The 18,906-nt window shown below is 39.2% G+C and overlaps 1 protein-coding gene across 4 annotated transcripts in view; it reads right to left on the bottom strand.

Annotated features, from left to right (window-relative positions):
- Positions 1 to 3,087: 3,087 nt before the first annotated feature.
- Positions 3,088 to 18,906, bottom strand: part of ELF2 (E74 like ETS transcription factor 2) — a 49,196-nt gene continuing 33,377 nt past the window's right edge. For all 4 annotated transcript variants that reach the window (XM_061584961.1, XM_061584962.1, XM_061584960.1 and 1 more), the window contains 6 exons: positions 10,615 to 10,728; positions 9,345 to 9,518; positions 8,510 to 8,599; positions 5,949 to 6,141; positions 5,233 to 5,577; positions 3,088 to 4,800 (listed from right to left, as the gene is read on the bottom strand). In XM_061584961.1, the coding sequence (XP_061440945.1) occupies positions 4,173 to 4,800; positions 5,233 to 5,577; positions 5,949 to 6,141; positions 8,510 to 8,599; positions 9,345 to 9,518; positions 10,615 to 10,728 (1,544 nt within the window). In that variant the 3' untranslated portion in view covers positions 3,088 to 4,172. The remainder of the gene's footprint in view (positions 4,801 to 5,232; positions 5,578 to 5,948; positions 6,142 to 8,509; positions 8,600 to 9,344; positions 9,519 to 10,614; positions 10,729 to 18,906) is intronic.

Here is an 18,906-nt window from a genome sequence, read left to right as displayed (position 1 = left end):
CGTTCAGCACCATTTGGAGAGTCAAGGGTTCCCTACCCATCTCTGTAAATGCAGAGCACTTGCCTTCTGACTCTTCACGTGTAGGAATGTCCTGTACAATCTCCAAAACTGATTAAACCACAAAAATGGCTGTAAATCTTAATCCCTTTGTGACTTAAAAGGAGAGAATATGAAGTTTTCCCTACTGAGGGCTGCATTCCCATGGGGTAACCTAGCATTGAATGGATAGGGGGAAAGCTATTCTCCTTCTGCGTTACATTATATTAAGGACTGAAGCTTTTCCATCCCTGCTGTACCCACTTACCATGGAATAAGTCCCATTGAACTCAGTGGTGCTTATGTGTAGACATGTGTATCTGTGAATGGTACATCATGTGAACTCCACAAGTCCTAACACTTGAACAAGACCTTACACAAAAGTTGATACAGTGTGAGGTAGGTTCTATAGCACTTATACAGCCACAAGAAATTGTGAAAGATGGTTATATTTGGTTCTTTCTCATACAGTATTCCAGCATAAGACGCATTCCTGATGCAACAGGGCATCTTGGATCCAGCACATTGTGAAACTGAGATGGCAAGTAACATCTGCAGTGAGGTGGAGCAAGTTAATTCACATTATAGTTTAGGTACTTTCAACATAAATACATTGTGCTTCCAAAATTATTTCCCTTCACAGATTATAAACAAATAGTAGTGATCAGAGTGCTGGACTAGGACCTGAGAGACCAGGGTTCAAATCCCCGCTCCACCATGAAGCTTGCTGGGTGACCTTGGGCCAGTCACAGCCTTTCAGCCTGACCTACCTAACAAGATTGTTGTGAAGATAAAATGGAGAGAAAAACCATATGCACCACCTTGAGCTCCTTGGAGGAAAGGTGGGATATAAATGTAATAAATTCTTGTGCTGTCAGTTTTGCTGTAAAAACACATGATAGAATGGAAAATACCAGATGCTTCTCCATATGGTCTTTGATATCGTTACAGAACTGTCCTTTAAAATATAAAGAGGTGAATGTAGCTATCCTTACAGGAAACAGAGTGGAAGGCCAGTTTACAGAATGTAGTCTTACCCGATGCATTCTGTAAGACAGTTATTATAAATGTTGCCATCTGGCTTATTTTTATACCTTAGGAACTGTTAGTCCAGACCGAGCTCAGTTTTCATGGTTTATTGTGGCAGTGGTGACAATGGTTGCATTTGTACATCATGATAAGTCATGGTTAATGGTTCAGCCTGGACAGATGGATTGCTCCTCCCCACTAGTGAGTGGGAGCAACAAACCATGGTACATCTGAACTGGGACTTCCGGTTTGTTTCGCTCCAAACCATGAGCTGAAGCAAAGTTTCATTCTTGGCCTACTAATTGTGCTTAGTTTTGAGTAAAACAAACCATGATCCCTAGTTCCCCTTTGTGAACACAAAGTCAAGAATCATGGTTTGTTGCTCCCACTTATTAGCATGGAGGAGCAAAGTGGGAGCAATCTGCACATTCATGGTAAATCATGGGAATGTAGCCATTGCAGAGTGTTATACAAGGAGCCCTCATTTAGAAAGTCACCTTTTCAACCCTGTGAAAAAACTACTGCCAAAATCAAGAGATGTATCACATAAGGTTTCAGTGACTTTAAAGAAAGTAATCTGCACCATAATCCTCTTTTCTAACTTGCCAATGGCAGGAGTGCAGATGGCCTTCTTGAAAGCAGTAATTACCGTATCAAAGGAGGCAATCCAGAAGATTGCTGGAATGAAGAGGGGCAGCAGACTCCTAGTTTGCTTCCACCCTCCATTTTATAAATGGATGTTGTTCCTAAAGTGAGACCTCTATTTTAGCCTGGGTAAAAATCATAGAAACACAGAAAGCTGTCCTAGGTCAGACCATCTAGTGCAATACCATCTGCTCTGGCAGGAGCAAGGGAGTCTTTCATATTACCTGCTACCTGATCCTTTTTTCATTGGAGATGCCTGGGATCATGGAAAGCATGTGCTCAGCCACTGAACTAGTCCCTTCCAGGAAGAAAAAGGGCAACTCCATATTAAAAGGAATTTGTGCTCTTACTGGCCAAAACGAACATGAGTTTGCAACATGGAACACACTTCAGTGTGGGTGAATATATAAAAGCCACAGACATCTGTGAAGCTTCTCCATGCATAGCTCACCACCCGTTGAGAGTTTACATGTGGTTTTTGCTTTCTTGTCCACAGGACTGGTTTCCTTTGTCATCTTACAGCAGTGTATCATGACCATAGGAATTGTAAGCATAGAAGACAGTAATTCAAAGCCAATCAGTTGACAACCTCCAATTTTGTCTAACCCCTATGAAACCCATTACAAGTGCAACACCTTCCCCATTTCGCCAATGTGTTGGAGAATATGGAAGAAGAGGAACATCTGCTTCCTTGTCTTCTCTAAACATAACAGCTACAGGTTTGAAATACAAAGAATGAGACAGACATATTTACCTTCACTGAAGTTGGTTGCAAGAGGAAAACTATCTTTGAAACTAGGAGTGTGCACCCTCCCCCGCATTCAGTGAAATTCAATTAATCTAGCCCTTTACCTCTCTTAAATAAGCAATTACCATCTTCCAAATTCATTCATCAAGTATGTGGTAGAACAGAAAGGTGTCCAAAAGATACTATTCACCTAATTCCTGCTCTCCATTAATTAATTTCAATTAAAAGGATTGTAGAGCTATTTTCCATTCACTCCTCTTGCTCATGGTATAAACTGAATATTGCTGCTGTACCAATTCAGTTCAAGTCTATCTCTTGCCCATTTCTCTTCCCTCACTTGGTGCTTACCACTCTCCCTCCACCATTTTGTGTTACCCTTTGTATTATGAAATCAAACTTGTGAACACAAAATCAGAGAAGCAAGATACTGTAGGATCTGTTATCTCCCTACATTTTCAACAGCGTGATAATTAAGCCAAGATACTTCATTATTTGCTATCTTTTCAAATTCTACCATCGTTCTGAAATTAATTTTCAGGACCCTGAAGAACAAAGCTATGCTGTACTGTGTATCTGGAGTAACACCAGAGGGCATATTAAGATTTTTTTTATAAAGGAAGAGACTAAACTTAAATTTCATGTTTGTATTTCAGTAAAACCTACTTGAATACACTTTGAAACAAGAGTACAACAAAATAGAATATACTTTAAATGTTGAATATACAAACTATTATAGTTCATTCTGAACACTGGTACTTCCCTCTAACTTCAACTAAAAAAATGTACAGGCTCTTAACTACCTGACAAGAGTTCATGCCAAGCGTGACCTTTCAAGTGACAGAGTAGAAGCTGAAATTGAAATGTATGCACAGATGTCAAGACTAAGTGGGTGACCCAGGCCTGGTGAAGCAAAAGGCCAACACAACCCTATGGCCACTTTGTCCACAATTAAGAAACTGACAGACTTAACTACCATACAAAATATGTTACATGTAATTCTATAACAATACTGTGCTAGGTATAAGATTTTTTAAAAAATTATTTTAATAAAAAATGCTTTACACAAACAAGCCATTAGCTTATTTCAAGAAAGATAACTGAAAATCAGTCTAAGGCTTTCATTTTAAATCTGCTTAAGCTGTATGATACAAAAATCCCTCTAGATCTTTGTCTTCTTTTAGAAGCTTTTTAATCCTCTCCTTTAATTCACATTCTAAAATACCTAGTAGCAGAGTTTTTCACATAGCACCAGTTGAATACTGTGAATACACAGTAGTAATTGCTGGTATGCACATTTTAAATGCGTCAGATTTGTCACGTAACAGTGAGACTCTTCTTGCTGTCCCTCCCCCATAGACATAAACCAAGAACGCTTCACAGAACCAGCTTAGTATTCCATGTCTTAGTGTAACTTGATAATGCAGTGAGCCTCTCGATTCCTGTCAACCCCTAAAAAATTTCTTCTTCATCAACTTAGTAGCTTCCCAATTTGCAAGAGGCAATTGTGTCAGCGTGAGGATGTGGTTCAATTCCCACTGAAACATGGGATATTAATTCATTTCCAGTAAGTTTCAAATATATGCATAACTATTAACAATTTTTAAAATCCCAGTTCTTTGTTACTTCTTGATTGTGTCCATTTCCCTGCCTCCCTAAATGTCAGTTTGCTTAATTCCACAATGGTCTATAATTCATGTTCATAGCTGCCTTTTCTTCATTTCTCACACGTTACCATTCCCTCTGTTTTCACAGTTACAGGGAGGGCAATAGCTGATGGAGTACTAACAACAACCACATGGGTAACTGTTTTGGTTCCATCTGCTGGCTTTTCTTCTTGAACAAGTTGCAGCGTTTTAAGCTCCCGCTCCTGCTTTAAGGCCATTGCTTCAGATTTGACCTCTGGACCTTTTATCACTGCACTAATAACTCTGGGAGGAGTATGGCTACCTGCCTGGTGGGCCGGCATGGATAGTCTCATCACTGGTGTCCCATGGGCTATAGACAGAGGAGTAAGTGCCCTCACAGCTAGTGGTGTTCCAACTATGTTAATACTTCCTGTCCCAGGCAAACCAGTTTTTGTTTGCAACTGGCACTGGGCAAGTTGCGTAGCAGGGATGGTAATTATTTTTGTAGGCTGCATTGTGATTTTCTCTCCATTTTCAGAAGATGCTGGCATCACTGTAGGGATTGTCTGGATTACTACCTTTGGGGTTGCTGCTGTTGTTGGGCTTGTGCTGGTAATCAATGGTGACCCTGCATTTACTGATTGCACTGCAACAGTCGATATTTTCTGTCCCAGAGATGTCATTACAACAGGCACTTGCATGGCCACACGAACAGTTCTATCAAATATGAAGATAAACATTGTATTAAGACCAAACAAGCAACTTAAGACAAATATGCTAAATAAGCTACTTTCCACAGATCTAGTGCTGTTCGCACATAAAGGAAAAATGTCATCCCCTATACTTAAGATTTGAAACTTCCCCAGGCCCAATTTCACGCAAGGACTGTACTTGTCCCTACTTATTCTACTGCTTGAGAATCACAAGATACCAAAAAGTTTGTTTTAAACTGCAGGACAAGAATGGCTAAACAGTTCACATTTAACGGATTCCATTTAAAACTTGTGTGCTTGAGTAATCTGGATTACAGGTGTCATTCTGAGACCAGACTGAGAATACTTTAGAAAGACAAGAGCAACTTCATTGAATGGTACCATATTAATGCCTTGAATTTCAGCACACCCAATAGGCAAATCTTGCAGCACTAACCTGGGAGCTGTTGTTGCTGGAACGGTAGCTGTGGCGGGAGAACAAGATGACATCTCATGCCCAGGTGAGGAGATATTCACCACTCTGGTAATGGGCTTCTCTGCTCTTGCGCAGTTCAACTGAGAAGCATTTTTTCCTGCACGAGCAGAGGTTGCTGCTTTCAAGAGGTTGTCTGCAGACAACGACACTCGTTCCAATGATTTCTCATCTGTGGGGATTGATAAATCTTCACTGCCACATTCATTCTTGTCATCAATAACCACAATGTTTTTGGGCATTTCCTTAAACTGATATACAAGCCTTTGCCCTTCAACTTTTGCCAGAATTCCTCTCTGATAGTAGTACCTGCAACAAGAAGTACAGGAAAGTTTATATAATGTTCATATAAACAACCTTCTTCCTTTTAAGTCTTTAACCAGCAAGATACCCTACTGGCAGGGCCAGAGACCCGTTTTCTCCTCCCTTAAGTAACCCATGCATATGGAACTCTAAAAAGCATATAAGGTAAAAACAGGGGAACATTTTAATAATTACTTTATATATAATATAAAAACTGGAAAACCACTGGTTTAAAAAAACATAAGGCCCTTTTATCAAATAAAATCTCAGAAAAGCCTGCACTGAAGCACCTAATCAGCTGTAACACACACAACAGTTTGTTTAAATAAAAAACTTTAACGTTCTTTGTTACCCTTCCCCCCCCCTTTTTTTTTTACCTCAGAGCCCTTCCCATTGTTTCATAGTTCATGTCAGGCTTGTTCTTGTGTTTTCCCCATAGTTTGGACACTGCTTTAGAGTCCACAAGTTTAAAGATGCCCTTCTCCCGTTGAGTCCATTTGATATATCGAGGACAAGTATTTTTGTCCTGAAGAAGATCTAGAAGAAATTCCCACAAGTAGGTTGTATTTCCTACAATAAAGATAGAAATGTCAGTCAATTAACCTATTTAAAGATCTCCAAACAGAAAACTACATGATGTTCTTGCATGGCTAGCTACAATTAGTGTATTACATGTGAACACGAATTTTTGAATTTTAACAATGGGTGCAGCCCATATTTGAGGGAGACAGCCGTGAAAGCAGAATTTACTCCCTCTTCTTCCAGAATTGAGTGTAAGAGTGGGTGTCAGAAATATCCACATGATGTGAAGTTCTTGGTAGACACTAAACCCTCTTCTCTCCTGTCTGTTGTTTTGAATTACTGGAACTTCTGAGCTTTAGGGCATTTATTTTTCCATGGCCCTCAAATAAACTCTTTACCTCCCCCAATAGCCAATCCTAACTACTTTTAACAAGAGTTTTTGGCAATGGTAAAGTAGGATTACTGAGGTAGCATGTTGAGATCAACTGAAGAGTCATCTTTTTCCAGTATGAATGACAGCATCAGCAAATGTCATCTCTTTGAGACAAGAACACAGTCTCTTTAAAAAGCATTTTATATATATATATATAATTGTCACAAGAGGTTTCTGAAGAGTATTAGAAACCACCAGCATAATGTTTTGCAAAAGTATTCTCAAATCAAGACATAATCCACTCTTCTTCTGTCTGAAGAATTATTATTTTTAAATCTTCCAGCTCACTTTAACAAAGACTTCTAAACAGCAGGAAACTGCCAAGAAAAAATGAAAGTTAAGATACTTGATGACCTCTAATCAAACAAAAAGACTTGCAGTTCTAGACCCTTCCACAGACTTACTAGGAAAAATATTTGACACAATTACATACTTGTGTTCTGCAGAAGAGTTTATCCTTCAAGTCCCCAAAATATCAGAAGCTTGCTCCACAATACTCCAGAGTTACTGTGTAGCTGCCCTTGTTTTGTGGAACAGCATTCCTGCTGAGATATGACAGGCACCTCCTATCTGTACTTTCCGGAAACAATTGGACATTTATGTTTAGCCAAGCTTTTCCAGCTGGATGAAAAGGTCCATGCCTTGCATGTCAATTCTGTATTGTTTCCATCTTTGGTTAGTTGTTTTTCTGTACTGTTTTTATAGTATAATTGTAAATTGCCTTCAGATACATGTAAAAGGCAATTCATAAATTAAATAATAAATAAATAAGCAGCAGCAACAACACTGCTGTGATACTGGAAATTCAGTAGGGGCCAATCTACCACTAGAGTCAGTATCTAACTGAATACACATTTTTTGTTTCCATTAACGAACATATTGTGAGAGGACATTATAAAGTTCATCTCAAATAAAGTGAGGATACACACACATATATTCACACACGCATATGCACACATAAAATTACACACACAATATCAGGGAGATGTCAGCAAAAAGTGATTTTAGAAACACTAAGGTTCAGTCATGGTTGACAAAAAAAAAGTCTGTAAAGGAAATGCCAAACCTGAAGGCTCATTCTACCCAACACTCATTCTTTCTCCCTCATACATCTTCAGTACTAAGAGGATATTCAAAACATGACAAAGTTCATAACAACTGTAACTTCATCCACGCATCAAGAAGCACCAAGTAGCCACTTAAGTAACCTTACAGAGGAAAATAATCCAGCATTAGCTGAAATGAACAGTGATAAGTGATCAAGTGAAGTGAATGCATAAGGACAAGGTCAAAATTAGTATCTCGTGATAAATATTCTCCATCCCTAAAAAGCTGCAACGCCTTTAGGCCAATGGCGAAGAACCTGTGGCAACCCATGTTCTCATCAGCCCCAGACAAAATGGTCAATGCTCACAAGATGATTTGATGATTGGACCACAGGTTCTCCATCACTGCCTTCAGGCACTTGCTTGATGTCAGTTCTCTGGTGTATCACTCTATTTTTAGCAGCACAAAAAAAGGGAAATGGGCCACAAGAGCAGGATAAATCTTACAAGAATGGCAGTCCTGTGTCTTGCAAACATCTCACAAAGCTCTCCTAAACTAAGAAGTTTCAAGCCACTACTGGGCATAGTAATTCAATCCACTATTACTGAACAGGAACACACATGCTCTGCTTTTCTGAAAAATGCAACTGCAGATCTCCAGTTGCAGTGGCAAATTTGAACGGAGAAGCACATTGCTTCAGTATTTTGAATGGGTGCACGTTCATTTCTTACTTATAGAAGGTATCTAGGGAACAAGACATCTAGCGGCAAATAAACAGTATCAAGTGTTTGCATGAGGCAACTGAACATATTTACATTAAAAAGACAAGCTACCATTATTGTTGTTGTATTAAAGTATTTTACTAGGTACATCACAATACTAAAAGAGGAATATACAAGCAAAATAAAAGAAAATATAAAAATGAATAAAAATTACCTTTGCCTTCTCTTGGCTTCTTTTTTATACCCAAGTCTGGAGATGCAGTGGAAACGGCTGATGGCACTTGGGTTTTTGGCTTGCGGCCAGCTGCAAAGAACAGTGTGAAAGACTGAAATAGGCATGTAGAAGTGATTCACAGCTTGAATTGCCTCACGGCTTAGGTTTTCATTCAAATCTGAATAAATGGACTATTATCTGGTGGTAAGCTAAGATGATGAAAATATAAGTAATGCCTCATGAATCACAATTTTATCTGATGCTGAATTGAGAGAAGTTATTTCAATTACATGTTCTAACACTGACAATTACATTAACATTACAATCATTCCCCTTGTGTAATTAAACTATATATGACTAATCCATGGACAATATAAATATTATTTCTATACCACAGACCCCCTTCAACAGAACATCCAAGACAGCAAAAGTAGTATCTAGCTGATCTCATCGTGCCTCACAACAAATCTATAAAGGAGGTCATGAATATTTCCCATTTGTAACCCAGAATGCTCATATTAGAGGGGGAATTTGAACCATTCATTTGGTCAGTAAGTTCAATCTACAGCCAGAGGGTGTTAAAACTGAAAGAGTTTATTTCTGCCATGCATACAACTTATTAGAATAATATTTACAACTTTATATTTAACCTACCCTAACTTTATTAAATCAAAACAGTAATGTATGAGCTACTATTTATGTAGCAAATCTTCACTTCAAAGAGTATTCAAAGCAGCGTTCAAAACCAGAAAGTATGTTGTGCCTTATCAAATTATAGGTAACTGTTTTATTGTTTTTAGTTGTTACTGCCCTACACTGCCCCTATGCAAAGTACCTTTCTTTTTTTTCATTGGCTCAAGGATTTCTGGAGATGTTGGAATAGGAGATGTATCCATTAGTTCAGACTCCTCAGTTGATACCTCCACTACTGTTTCTGTAATTACATCTGGCCTCATTGCAGCATGAATGAACTCTGGAGTTGACACACAAGGTGGGACAAAAACTTCCACTAAAGAAAGCAAATAAATGAGTTAAGGCTTTTTTCAATCCAGATAGTTCTAGATTGCAAAAAAAATGAAAATGTTCCAAAGATGGCTTAAATGAAACTCAAAGCTGCATCATCATTAAACACAAAGAACAACAGGCTTCTTACATGTATCACAGTGCAGGATAAATTACATTCTTTATTGTAACACAAGCATTTTTTTTAAAGTACAAAATACTTGCTTCCAGAAATGGGAAAGTTCATATAGATTTAAAACTGGAGATGACTAGACCCTATACTTTTCTATGTGTCTTTCATTATACTTTGCATGTGCTTTATAAATTGAGAAAGCAATTAGCTGAGTTTCTTTTCAGAACAGAACTGAGTTATTGATTACATTACGTGAAGCTTCAGTTTCAATTAACCACTGTAAAACAGTTATAAGCGAATTCCTGTCTTTCATGAGTTAATTGTGCCATGTGTATATGCAATTTTTGATGCAAAGTAAATTTTGCACTTTAAAAATAAAATGCTGGAAGCCTATTACAATATTTGCAATGTTCAAATTCAATTTAAATCTGCCAGTTCAAAAGCACTTCTATAAATGGAAGAAAACCAAAATGCCATTCTGTTTTCCCAATCAGCCTCAAAAGTTTGTACAGAATGACTAACCCAAGTCTGGAGGGACAATTTTAATGCCCTATCATTCTATACAAATGAATCAAATTTACTAATTATGATAATAATAAAGCTGTGAGCACTTGGAAACCATACATTATAAATTGCTGAGATGGTTTATAAGTGATCTACATGCCTTTCTTTCCCTCATCATTTACTGCTGGAAATGACTTGAATCAGCCTCTAAGTGGTAGCTGTTTCAAAGTACAGTAATTCACTATTTATAATAGCCCTTTTGTGTGAGGATTACACAACACACTGGCAGCATATACAATGTGTAACCTGTAGACTAGCCCTTAAAGAGTATTAAAAGCTAAGCATGGAGTAGACGGCTCATGTGTCTGAAAGGAGTTTACTTCCAAATTAAGTCTCAGGTACAATTAATGCAAATTAAGCCACTATTTCAAAGAGGGCAAAATAGTGATTTGTATCACTGACATACCTGGAGTTCTAGCATCTCTTAAGCAGGTTGGAGATTCCATATGAAGCAATGCCTCTGCTGCTTCAATTGTCTTATCTGAACAGTGCACATTGCTGCCATGTACAGATGCTTCCACTGTGCAAAAGACAAAATCATACAAATATGCTTGGTTTACAGGTATTCAGAATCAATAGTTCTATATGGCCCAATACATACAAGCCAAAACCCAGGAGGAACAAGAAATGTTTCTGAAGGAGAAATATTAGATATATGCAAGAGGATACTATACACATAAAAGAAATTCACCTTTTCCCTTTCATGGCCTTTGTTTTTTAAAACCAAACACTCCTGTGAATAGGTGCTTAGATGCAAGTACTTCTAATCTGCAAGTACTTTTTATCAGCCTAGAAAAGTTGTTTTATTATCACTAGACAGTTTTACATTTTCATCCATTAATTCATGTGTTTGATCAATTATGGTATTACTCATCAAAATATTAACTGCAAAATGGAGTTAGTGCTTTGAGCTCTGAGAAATCTAGCCAGGAAAGCACACTGTGGAGGACCCTCATTAGATGATATACCAAATTGTTCAGGGTAGTTAAAACAAAAAGGATTGTGAACAGCTCCAAAAGGACCTCTCCAAACTAAATGAATGGGTGGTAAAATGGCAAATGCAATTTTTAAAAAAATCTAACATGATGCATATTGGAGCAAAAAATCTTAATCTCACATACACGCTCATGGGGTCTGAACTGACAGTAACTGACCAGGAACAAGACCTTGGGGTTGTAGCGGATAGCTCAATGAAGATGCTGACCCAATGTGAAGCAGGTGTGAAAAGGGCAAATTCTATGCTAGGGATCCTGAGGAAAGGGATTGAAATGACCAATATCATAATGCTGTTATAAAAGTCTATGGTGTGACCACATTTGGAATACTATGTACAATTCTCGTCGCCTAACCTCAAAAAGGGGCTTGTAAAGCCAGTATGCCTCTGAATACCAGTTGCTGGCAATCGCAAGTGAAGAAAGCCCTGCTGCACTGAGATCCCGCTTGCCAGATTCCCATGGACACCTCGTTGGACACTGTGAGAACAGTGTCTTTGAACTAAATGGGCCCATGGCTTGATCTAGCAGTGCTTTTCTTATGCTCACCCTCTTCCTTTCCTTTCCTTTGAATTCCTCCTGGCCTATGTGGAGCACAGAGACATTACTGGGAAAGAAAGAGAAAAAGCTTGAGATGCTGGAGTCTTTGGCAGCAGTCTTAAGGTAAATTTAAAAACCCTTCCCCCTCAAAAAAAAAAAATCAGGAAAAGCAAAGTGGCTTCAGCAGGTGCAAAAGGAGGGGGATGAGGCACCACCACACTGCTGTTCCCAGTATTAGAGTTTTCAGTCCTATTTTTCATACTAAGTGCTGCTAGTTTACTTTCCATCAATGTCTGACCCAATATTATTATTTGTTGTTGAGTTTATCCCACCTTTCCACTAACTGGTGCTCCAGTATCGTGCTTCACACATGACATTTGTATTTTTGTTTTCTTAAAGGGTGCCGGGGGGGAGATGATTATTGACTATTGGTTTTGTATTGCTCAGACAAATTGATATTATAATCTTATAAATTCTGCAACAAAACAAGTCTTAACATGAGTGAATACACATTGTTTGTATTAGGAACTTGCTCAGAAATACATTAGAAAAAAAACAGTGTTTTTAAAAGGTCATTTTACAAACACCGCCTCTCTGAGCTTACACACACACACGTTATCTTCCTTTCTGCTGTGGAGATTTTATAAACCATCAGTATATAGCCACCTGCTGCATATCATCCACACACATAAAGGTCTCTCTCTCTCTGTCTGTTTCTCTCTCTCTCACACACACACACATTCTCCAGTTGCTCTTTCCATTTATGGAAATCTACTCAAAGCTAAACCATTCCAGCTGGGCTGCCAGCATCTATCTTTAGAATAAATACAGTCACCTATTGCCAGTAAGCTAATGAGCATTCAACTAGTGCTTCTCTACTAGAACTTCATGATGGCTATACAGTTACTTCCATATTCAAAATTAAATTTGTAAGGAGGAAGAACCTTTTTTAAAAAGGCTTTAGTTGCCAAGACCCTATTCGCACATAAGGGTGGCTGCTTGACATCCAATATGTGGAGACTGATAAACAACAACCTGTTTTTCCAAAGCAGCTCACCATATGATTGAATGGATTTTCACCAAACCCAGCATAAAGAAAGCTGCCTGTGTGAATCAAGCCTTAGCATTACCAAAAGGAAAGGCTTGGAAAAAACACAGAACAATAATAAGGTTTTGGAGAGCCAGTAACACATGCCTGCATCATCAGATAAATGCCACAGCCTTACTGAAAAATTAAACCTGAAAAATAATCCCAGCATAGTTGTTGACTAGCTGGTAGCATGGGCCATGACACTGGCTTGATCTCCATCTTTCAAACAGGGCCCTTACAAAGAATACAAAATATTCTAAAAAGTACCAGATAAATGAAAAATGAACTATTATGTGCACACAGAGCTAATTAGCAGCAAATGGGATAGCAACGATCTCTCAAGTACAGTCCCCTTAGTCCCAGAACAGAGACATCCATTAGTTTGTACACTGCAATGACTGATGCCATCTGTCATTTCTGCTGTAGTGTTTAAGAATGGGGCATAGCTGTACACATGTGTTTTACCTCTCAGATACGGTACTAAGAGGGAGGTTTATCTTCAGGAAGCATTTATTTATTTATAAATATGTACTGCCTTCAAGTCGATTCCAACTTATGGCAACCCTATGAATAGGGTTGTCATGAGGCAGTGACTGGCTCAAGGTCACCCAGTGAGCTTCATGGCTATGTGGGGATTCGAACCCAGGTCTCCCAGGTCGTAGTCCAACACCTTAACCACTACACCACACTGGCTCATTTATAAATATATTTGTATACCACTATTTCATTAAAAATATCAAAGCAGTTTACAGGTTAAAAACAAAACAGAAAACCACCATATAATAAAAACATTAAAAATAAAGGTTAACTATTGTGAAAGGACATTTGCTTAATTGCCTGCATAAAGCCTGGTGGAACACAAAGGTTTTCAGCAGACATTTAAAAGTAAAAACAGAAGGCACCTGCTGAAATTCTATTGGCAAAACATTCCAGAGAATTGGGCTGATGACACTGAAGGCTCAATTTCATGTCGATGTTAAATGAGCCTTGCCAACTCAGGGGACAAGCAAAACCGCTCCTGCAGATGATCTTAGTGATCGACCTGAGATATAAGGGTTCAGGTGATCCCTAAGATACCCTGGACCTAAGTTGTTCAGGGCTTTGTACATTAATACAAGAACCTTGACCCTGGCTCGGCAGTGAATGGGCAGCCAGCACAGATGTTTTAAGAGTGGTGTCACATGTTGTCGGCCATATGCTCCCATTACCAGTCTGGCCGCCGCATTTTGCACCAGCGGGAGCTTCCAAACCAGGGCCAATGCCAGCTCCACATAGAGCACACGGCAGTAAATCCAGCCTCAAGGTAACCAACACACAGGCTACAGGGGTCAGGCTATCCCTGCCCAGAAACAGCTATAGCTGCCAAACGAGGCAAAACTGGTAAAAGACGCTCCAAGCCACAGAGGATACTTGGGCCTCTAGTGACAAATTTGAATCCAGGAGTACCCCAAAGCTACAGACCTGGTCCTTCAGAGGCAGCGCAACCCCATCCAGAACAGGTGATTTGCCTATCTCCCAGACTTGGGAGCCACCTACCCAAAGAGCCATCTTCCCAAGATTCAAACACAGTTTAGTTGCACTCATCCAGTCCACTACAGCATTCAGACACTGATCCAGTGCGTTCACAGCCTCTCCTGATTAAGATGTTATGGAGAAATAAAGCTGCATGTCATCAGCATACTGCTGACACCTTGCTCCAAAACTCCAAATGACCACTGCCAACAGCTTCATATAGATGATGAATAGCATCTCTCAATAGTCTCTCTCTAAGCAACAGATAGAGAAAAAACCCTAAATGGAAGAGAGTGTACAAAGGAATAAACTGTTACCTTTAACAGATAGGGCTAGTCAACCAACCTTGGAGTTAATTACCAGAAAATGGAGTATGTGCACAATTCCATTCCCCTCCCCTTTCTAAAGCAGTTTAAAGGAGAGAACAGGAGCACTGGACATTATAAACAACTCACAGGAAGCTATGAAAAGGAATCCTCCAATATACTTATCCTTAAGCAGTATCAATCAGAAGATTATAGCATCTTAAAGCAGTGGCAATCAATTTTTGTAAATAATGTAATGAAAGCATTAGTTGGAGTCAGGTGTACTACCCCCTATCTGCACCAACAAAACCAAATTCTGCACACAAACATGGAAATTTGCAGAAATTTGTCTGCAGAATCTAACAAAGAGTAGAGAGGCAATGGGTAAGGGAAAAGGATGACAACACAGGCCAGGAGTCACAGAAAGGGACCACAACAATATAGGATACCTCTTTACCACAGGAGACCTACTCAAAGCTTCCATCTGGGGTCTAATCCTTAAGCAGGTTTTACACATTTTTTAGTTTTTTTCCTCCAAAACTATAAGGACTAGAAGCTTATTTATTTAGAATTTCATTTACTCAAAGTCTCTGTGCCAGATTTCAAATTCCAATAATACATTATCATGTTGTGGATAAATCTGTGCCATGCAGTAATCATAGAAGTGCCTATCCTCATTGACAGACAACGCTCTCCACAATCTCACTGAGGGCCTATTAAACACTACTCCAGCTTCTCATGGACATGGAAGGCTGTGTATCTGACAAAATCCATATATTACCACCTTCCACCCTTGCACTTAATGCCAATTCATTCTAAAACTTGTGTTAATGTCTTCCAGCTGCAGCATGGAACACAGCTGTACCCCTCTCTTCTGTAGATCAGGTCCTTCATCCACTGACAGTCTAGTTTTGCAGCAGAACAGATGAAGCTGAAAGAACCATATCCTCAACAGCTATATGCTACCTTCAGCATTTACACCAGATAAATTCTGATAAAGTTAGTATAATGTTGTAACAGCTACCTTTAAAAATATTCAATTCTAAGTATTCTTTTAGCACTGATCCACTAGTTTTCCATGGCGAACATTCAACTTGAATTGGATGGGTATGAGGAGGACCAAAAAAAAACCTTGGCAAGTGGAAGGGATCTAACTCGCAGTTGAGTAGAACTTCTCCTGACAGCCACTGGGATCAACAATGATGAAGAATGCTATTTTCACCCCAGAATTCCCAACAGAATAATGCTTCATCATCCTTTAGCATTGCTCCTGAGGGCTTCTGGACAAGAAAAATGGTTGCCTGGACCAAGAGCTCTGGGAAGCAGCAAGTTTCGCCTCTCATCAACCTTCCTCCCCGATCCAAATTAGCCAAAATAGTCCCATAGAATCATATGAATAGATCAACCATCTATTTTGCTCACTAAGAACATTAGGCAAGCAAGCAAAGTCTGAACAGTGAACTTACTAGTTTACAAGCCAGGCTCTCAGCTATCAGCCTACACTCAGAGTTTATGCCTTACTGCAAAGATGGGGAACCGGTGGTCCTGAACTCCCATTAGTCCCAGCCAGCATTTGAGTTTTAGTCCAGCAACATCTGGAGGGCCACAAGTAACCAACCCCTGCCTTAATGTTCCCCCCACCACAGCAGTAAGCTAATTATGAATTACTTGTGAAAAGCAAGCTAAGACCTCACTGTGGCAATAGTGTATTTTATAGAATTAATAACAAAGTATCACAGTTGAGGCAAACATTGTGAGAATATAGGCTCAACTTCTGAAAGCAAAGTCTAACCTGACCATTCATACAAAGAATTTAATTTTTTTTTCACATCAAGTTTTTCTAAAATAAGATGGGCATTATGCAGAAGGCATCCACAAAGTCCAAAAACATTTTTTTATTTAAATGATAACTTGCTCTTAAATTTCCAGTCAAGTTAAACGTCTACCTGTATTAGCAGCTATTTTTTTCTGAACAGTGTATGAGATTCTCAAAAGCTACAAAAAAAACCACCACCCCTAAACTTAGCAATTAAGTCTAGCAGAACTGAACTTCAACTTAATAAAATTCTGTCAATGTTTCCAAGTCTGCAAACATTCTTATTTTAGTTTTCACATTGATCCAGAATTTCATTTAAACACAGATAAAGCACAAGAACAAAACAACCTGATGAGTTGCTACCATCCAGCTGTCACTGGGTGCTCCCTCCCTCCTTCAACTGCCAACACAGGGGCTTCTGAAGGACCATCTTGCCTTGAGGGAAGGGAAGAAGCAGCAGTTACAGCTTCATCTAATCTAAACATAGTTGTCTTTTCTAATTTATTGTATGCTTTTTTAAAAAAATGATGCTGATTACTGTAAGACTTATATAAACTGCTTTGTGAAAAGCAGTATATAAATACCGTAAGTAAATAAAAATCCTATAAAATGCAGCATTTTAAGTAATTAAATTGCTGGATAGGCCAAATGAATAACTTTGAAAAAAGATTTAAGTGCAGGAAAAACTCCTTCTGAATTCACAGCAATTGCATAAACCCCCTAGCAATTATGACATTACATCATCTATGGACAATATGTCTAGATAGTATACACAGCAGTAATGTGGGATTTTCAGAAAACTTTGAATTTTTCCAATTTGCATTGTATAATGTTCTGATGCCCTAGAGCAGGAGTAGGGAACCTCTGGCCAGCAGGCCTAATTAGGCCTGCCAGAACTCCCCATTTGACCCATGAAACCATTTCAGCCAAGCCATGCCCACCTGCCCTACACATGACATCATATAGGTGTGGAGCAGGTAAAGACCTGGCCCATGCAAAAGGCGGTTTACAGGCTCTGCAAATCAGCTGATTGGTGGTGCCTGCAAAGCACAGCACCTTAAAAGGGCAAAAAAGTCACTTGACACAATTGTGATATCAGGTGACTGACAGATGGGCAGCTCCACCCACCTGTCAAACTTGGCCTGCAAAGGGTGGAGGAGTTAACAATCTGGCCCACTGACCAGATCCAGTTCCCCACCCCTGCCCTAGCATGTTTATTTTACTTATTATTTAGTAAACTAAAGCTAAAAAATTTGAAACTAGCTAATGTTGTATTTGCAATTGGCATCCATTCATTGTTACTAATGAACTTAGGAAATGAATTTTTTTCCACAGAAAAATAAAGCACTAGAAAGTTTTCAAGCTCACATCACTGGTATAGAGAAAGCACAAGTTACTGCCACAACAATACAACATTTATATGGCTACAAATATTCATCCGATTCCTCTTCCTTCTCCCAATCATTAATAGTTGTGTTTGCAAGTGTAAAGAGCAGCTATTCCTATAACAATTAGCCCCATGCTTCAGCTCCATGGGTATTACACTAGGAATCAGGAGACATGTTCAAATCTTGCTCCCCAGCAGATGGCACCATTCCCTATTTCTGAGCATTAACAACTGTCCAATGACAATGTTTTACAATTCATCTGCATAGGCTCTTCTTTACAGTAGTAACTATGTTAAAATGGTAAGGACTGAAAACAGGAGGTGTGTGGTGGTAACTGAAAACAGAAATGGGCAAAGACAATACAAAGAAACTCTGATTTGATGCGGTAGCTCATAGTAAAGAATGTTGTATTACAGAGGTGGGGAATCTTTTCTGGCCGGAAGGCCAGAACTGAATCTCCCCCACTCCTGGTGAGCCAAAGTTGACGAGTGGGGCAGCCCACCTGTCAAAGCCCTAATTTTCAGGACTTCAAAGCAAACTAATGGGCTTTCAAATGCGGAGGGGGTTGAAAGCACATTTTGATCAATCCATCAGCTGACAGGCAGATGGCAGCGCATCTTCAACATCCCTCCGAGTTGTTTCTTCAGACATTTGCAGTCTGAAGGAAAAGCGTGGAGGAGACTGTAGGCACACTCTGATCACCCCATCACCTTTAAATGGGTACCCTTATTAGTGAAGTCAGCTGGTGGGCGTAGTTTGGGCGAAATACCCTCACAGGCCAAGCTGGCCAGAAGCCAAAGATTCCTCACCCTTGCTGTATTAGGAAATAAGCAATACAAGTTTAAATTCTGTTCTTGGTTGATACTAAGGTACAAGTCCCTCTCCTCAGCTTCAAATCTGTCAACATATATGTCTAAACTATAGGCTATTGGCAGAGACAGTAAAAGAAAGTGATCAAATTCACTAGGCAGGGTGAACATACCACAAAAACAAGTATATTCAAATCATAAAACTTGCTGGGTGGCACAAGGCTACCTGAATGCAGGCTTCTCCAG

The sequence above is a fragment of the Rhineura floridana genome, chromosome 9, assembly GCF_030035675.1.
Source record: "Rhineura floridana isolate rRhiFlo1 chromosome 9, rRhiFlo1.hap2, whole genome shotgun sequence".
NCBI lineage: Eukaryota > Metazoa > Chordata > Lepidosauria > Squamata > Rhineuridae > Rhineura > Rhineura floridana.
This window is presented reverse-complemented; position numbering and strand designations above follow the sequence as displayed.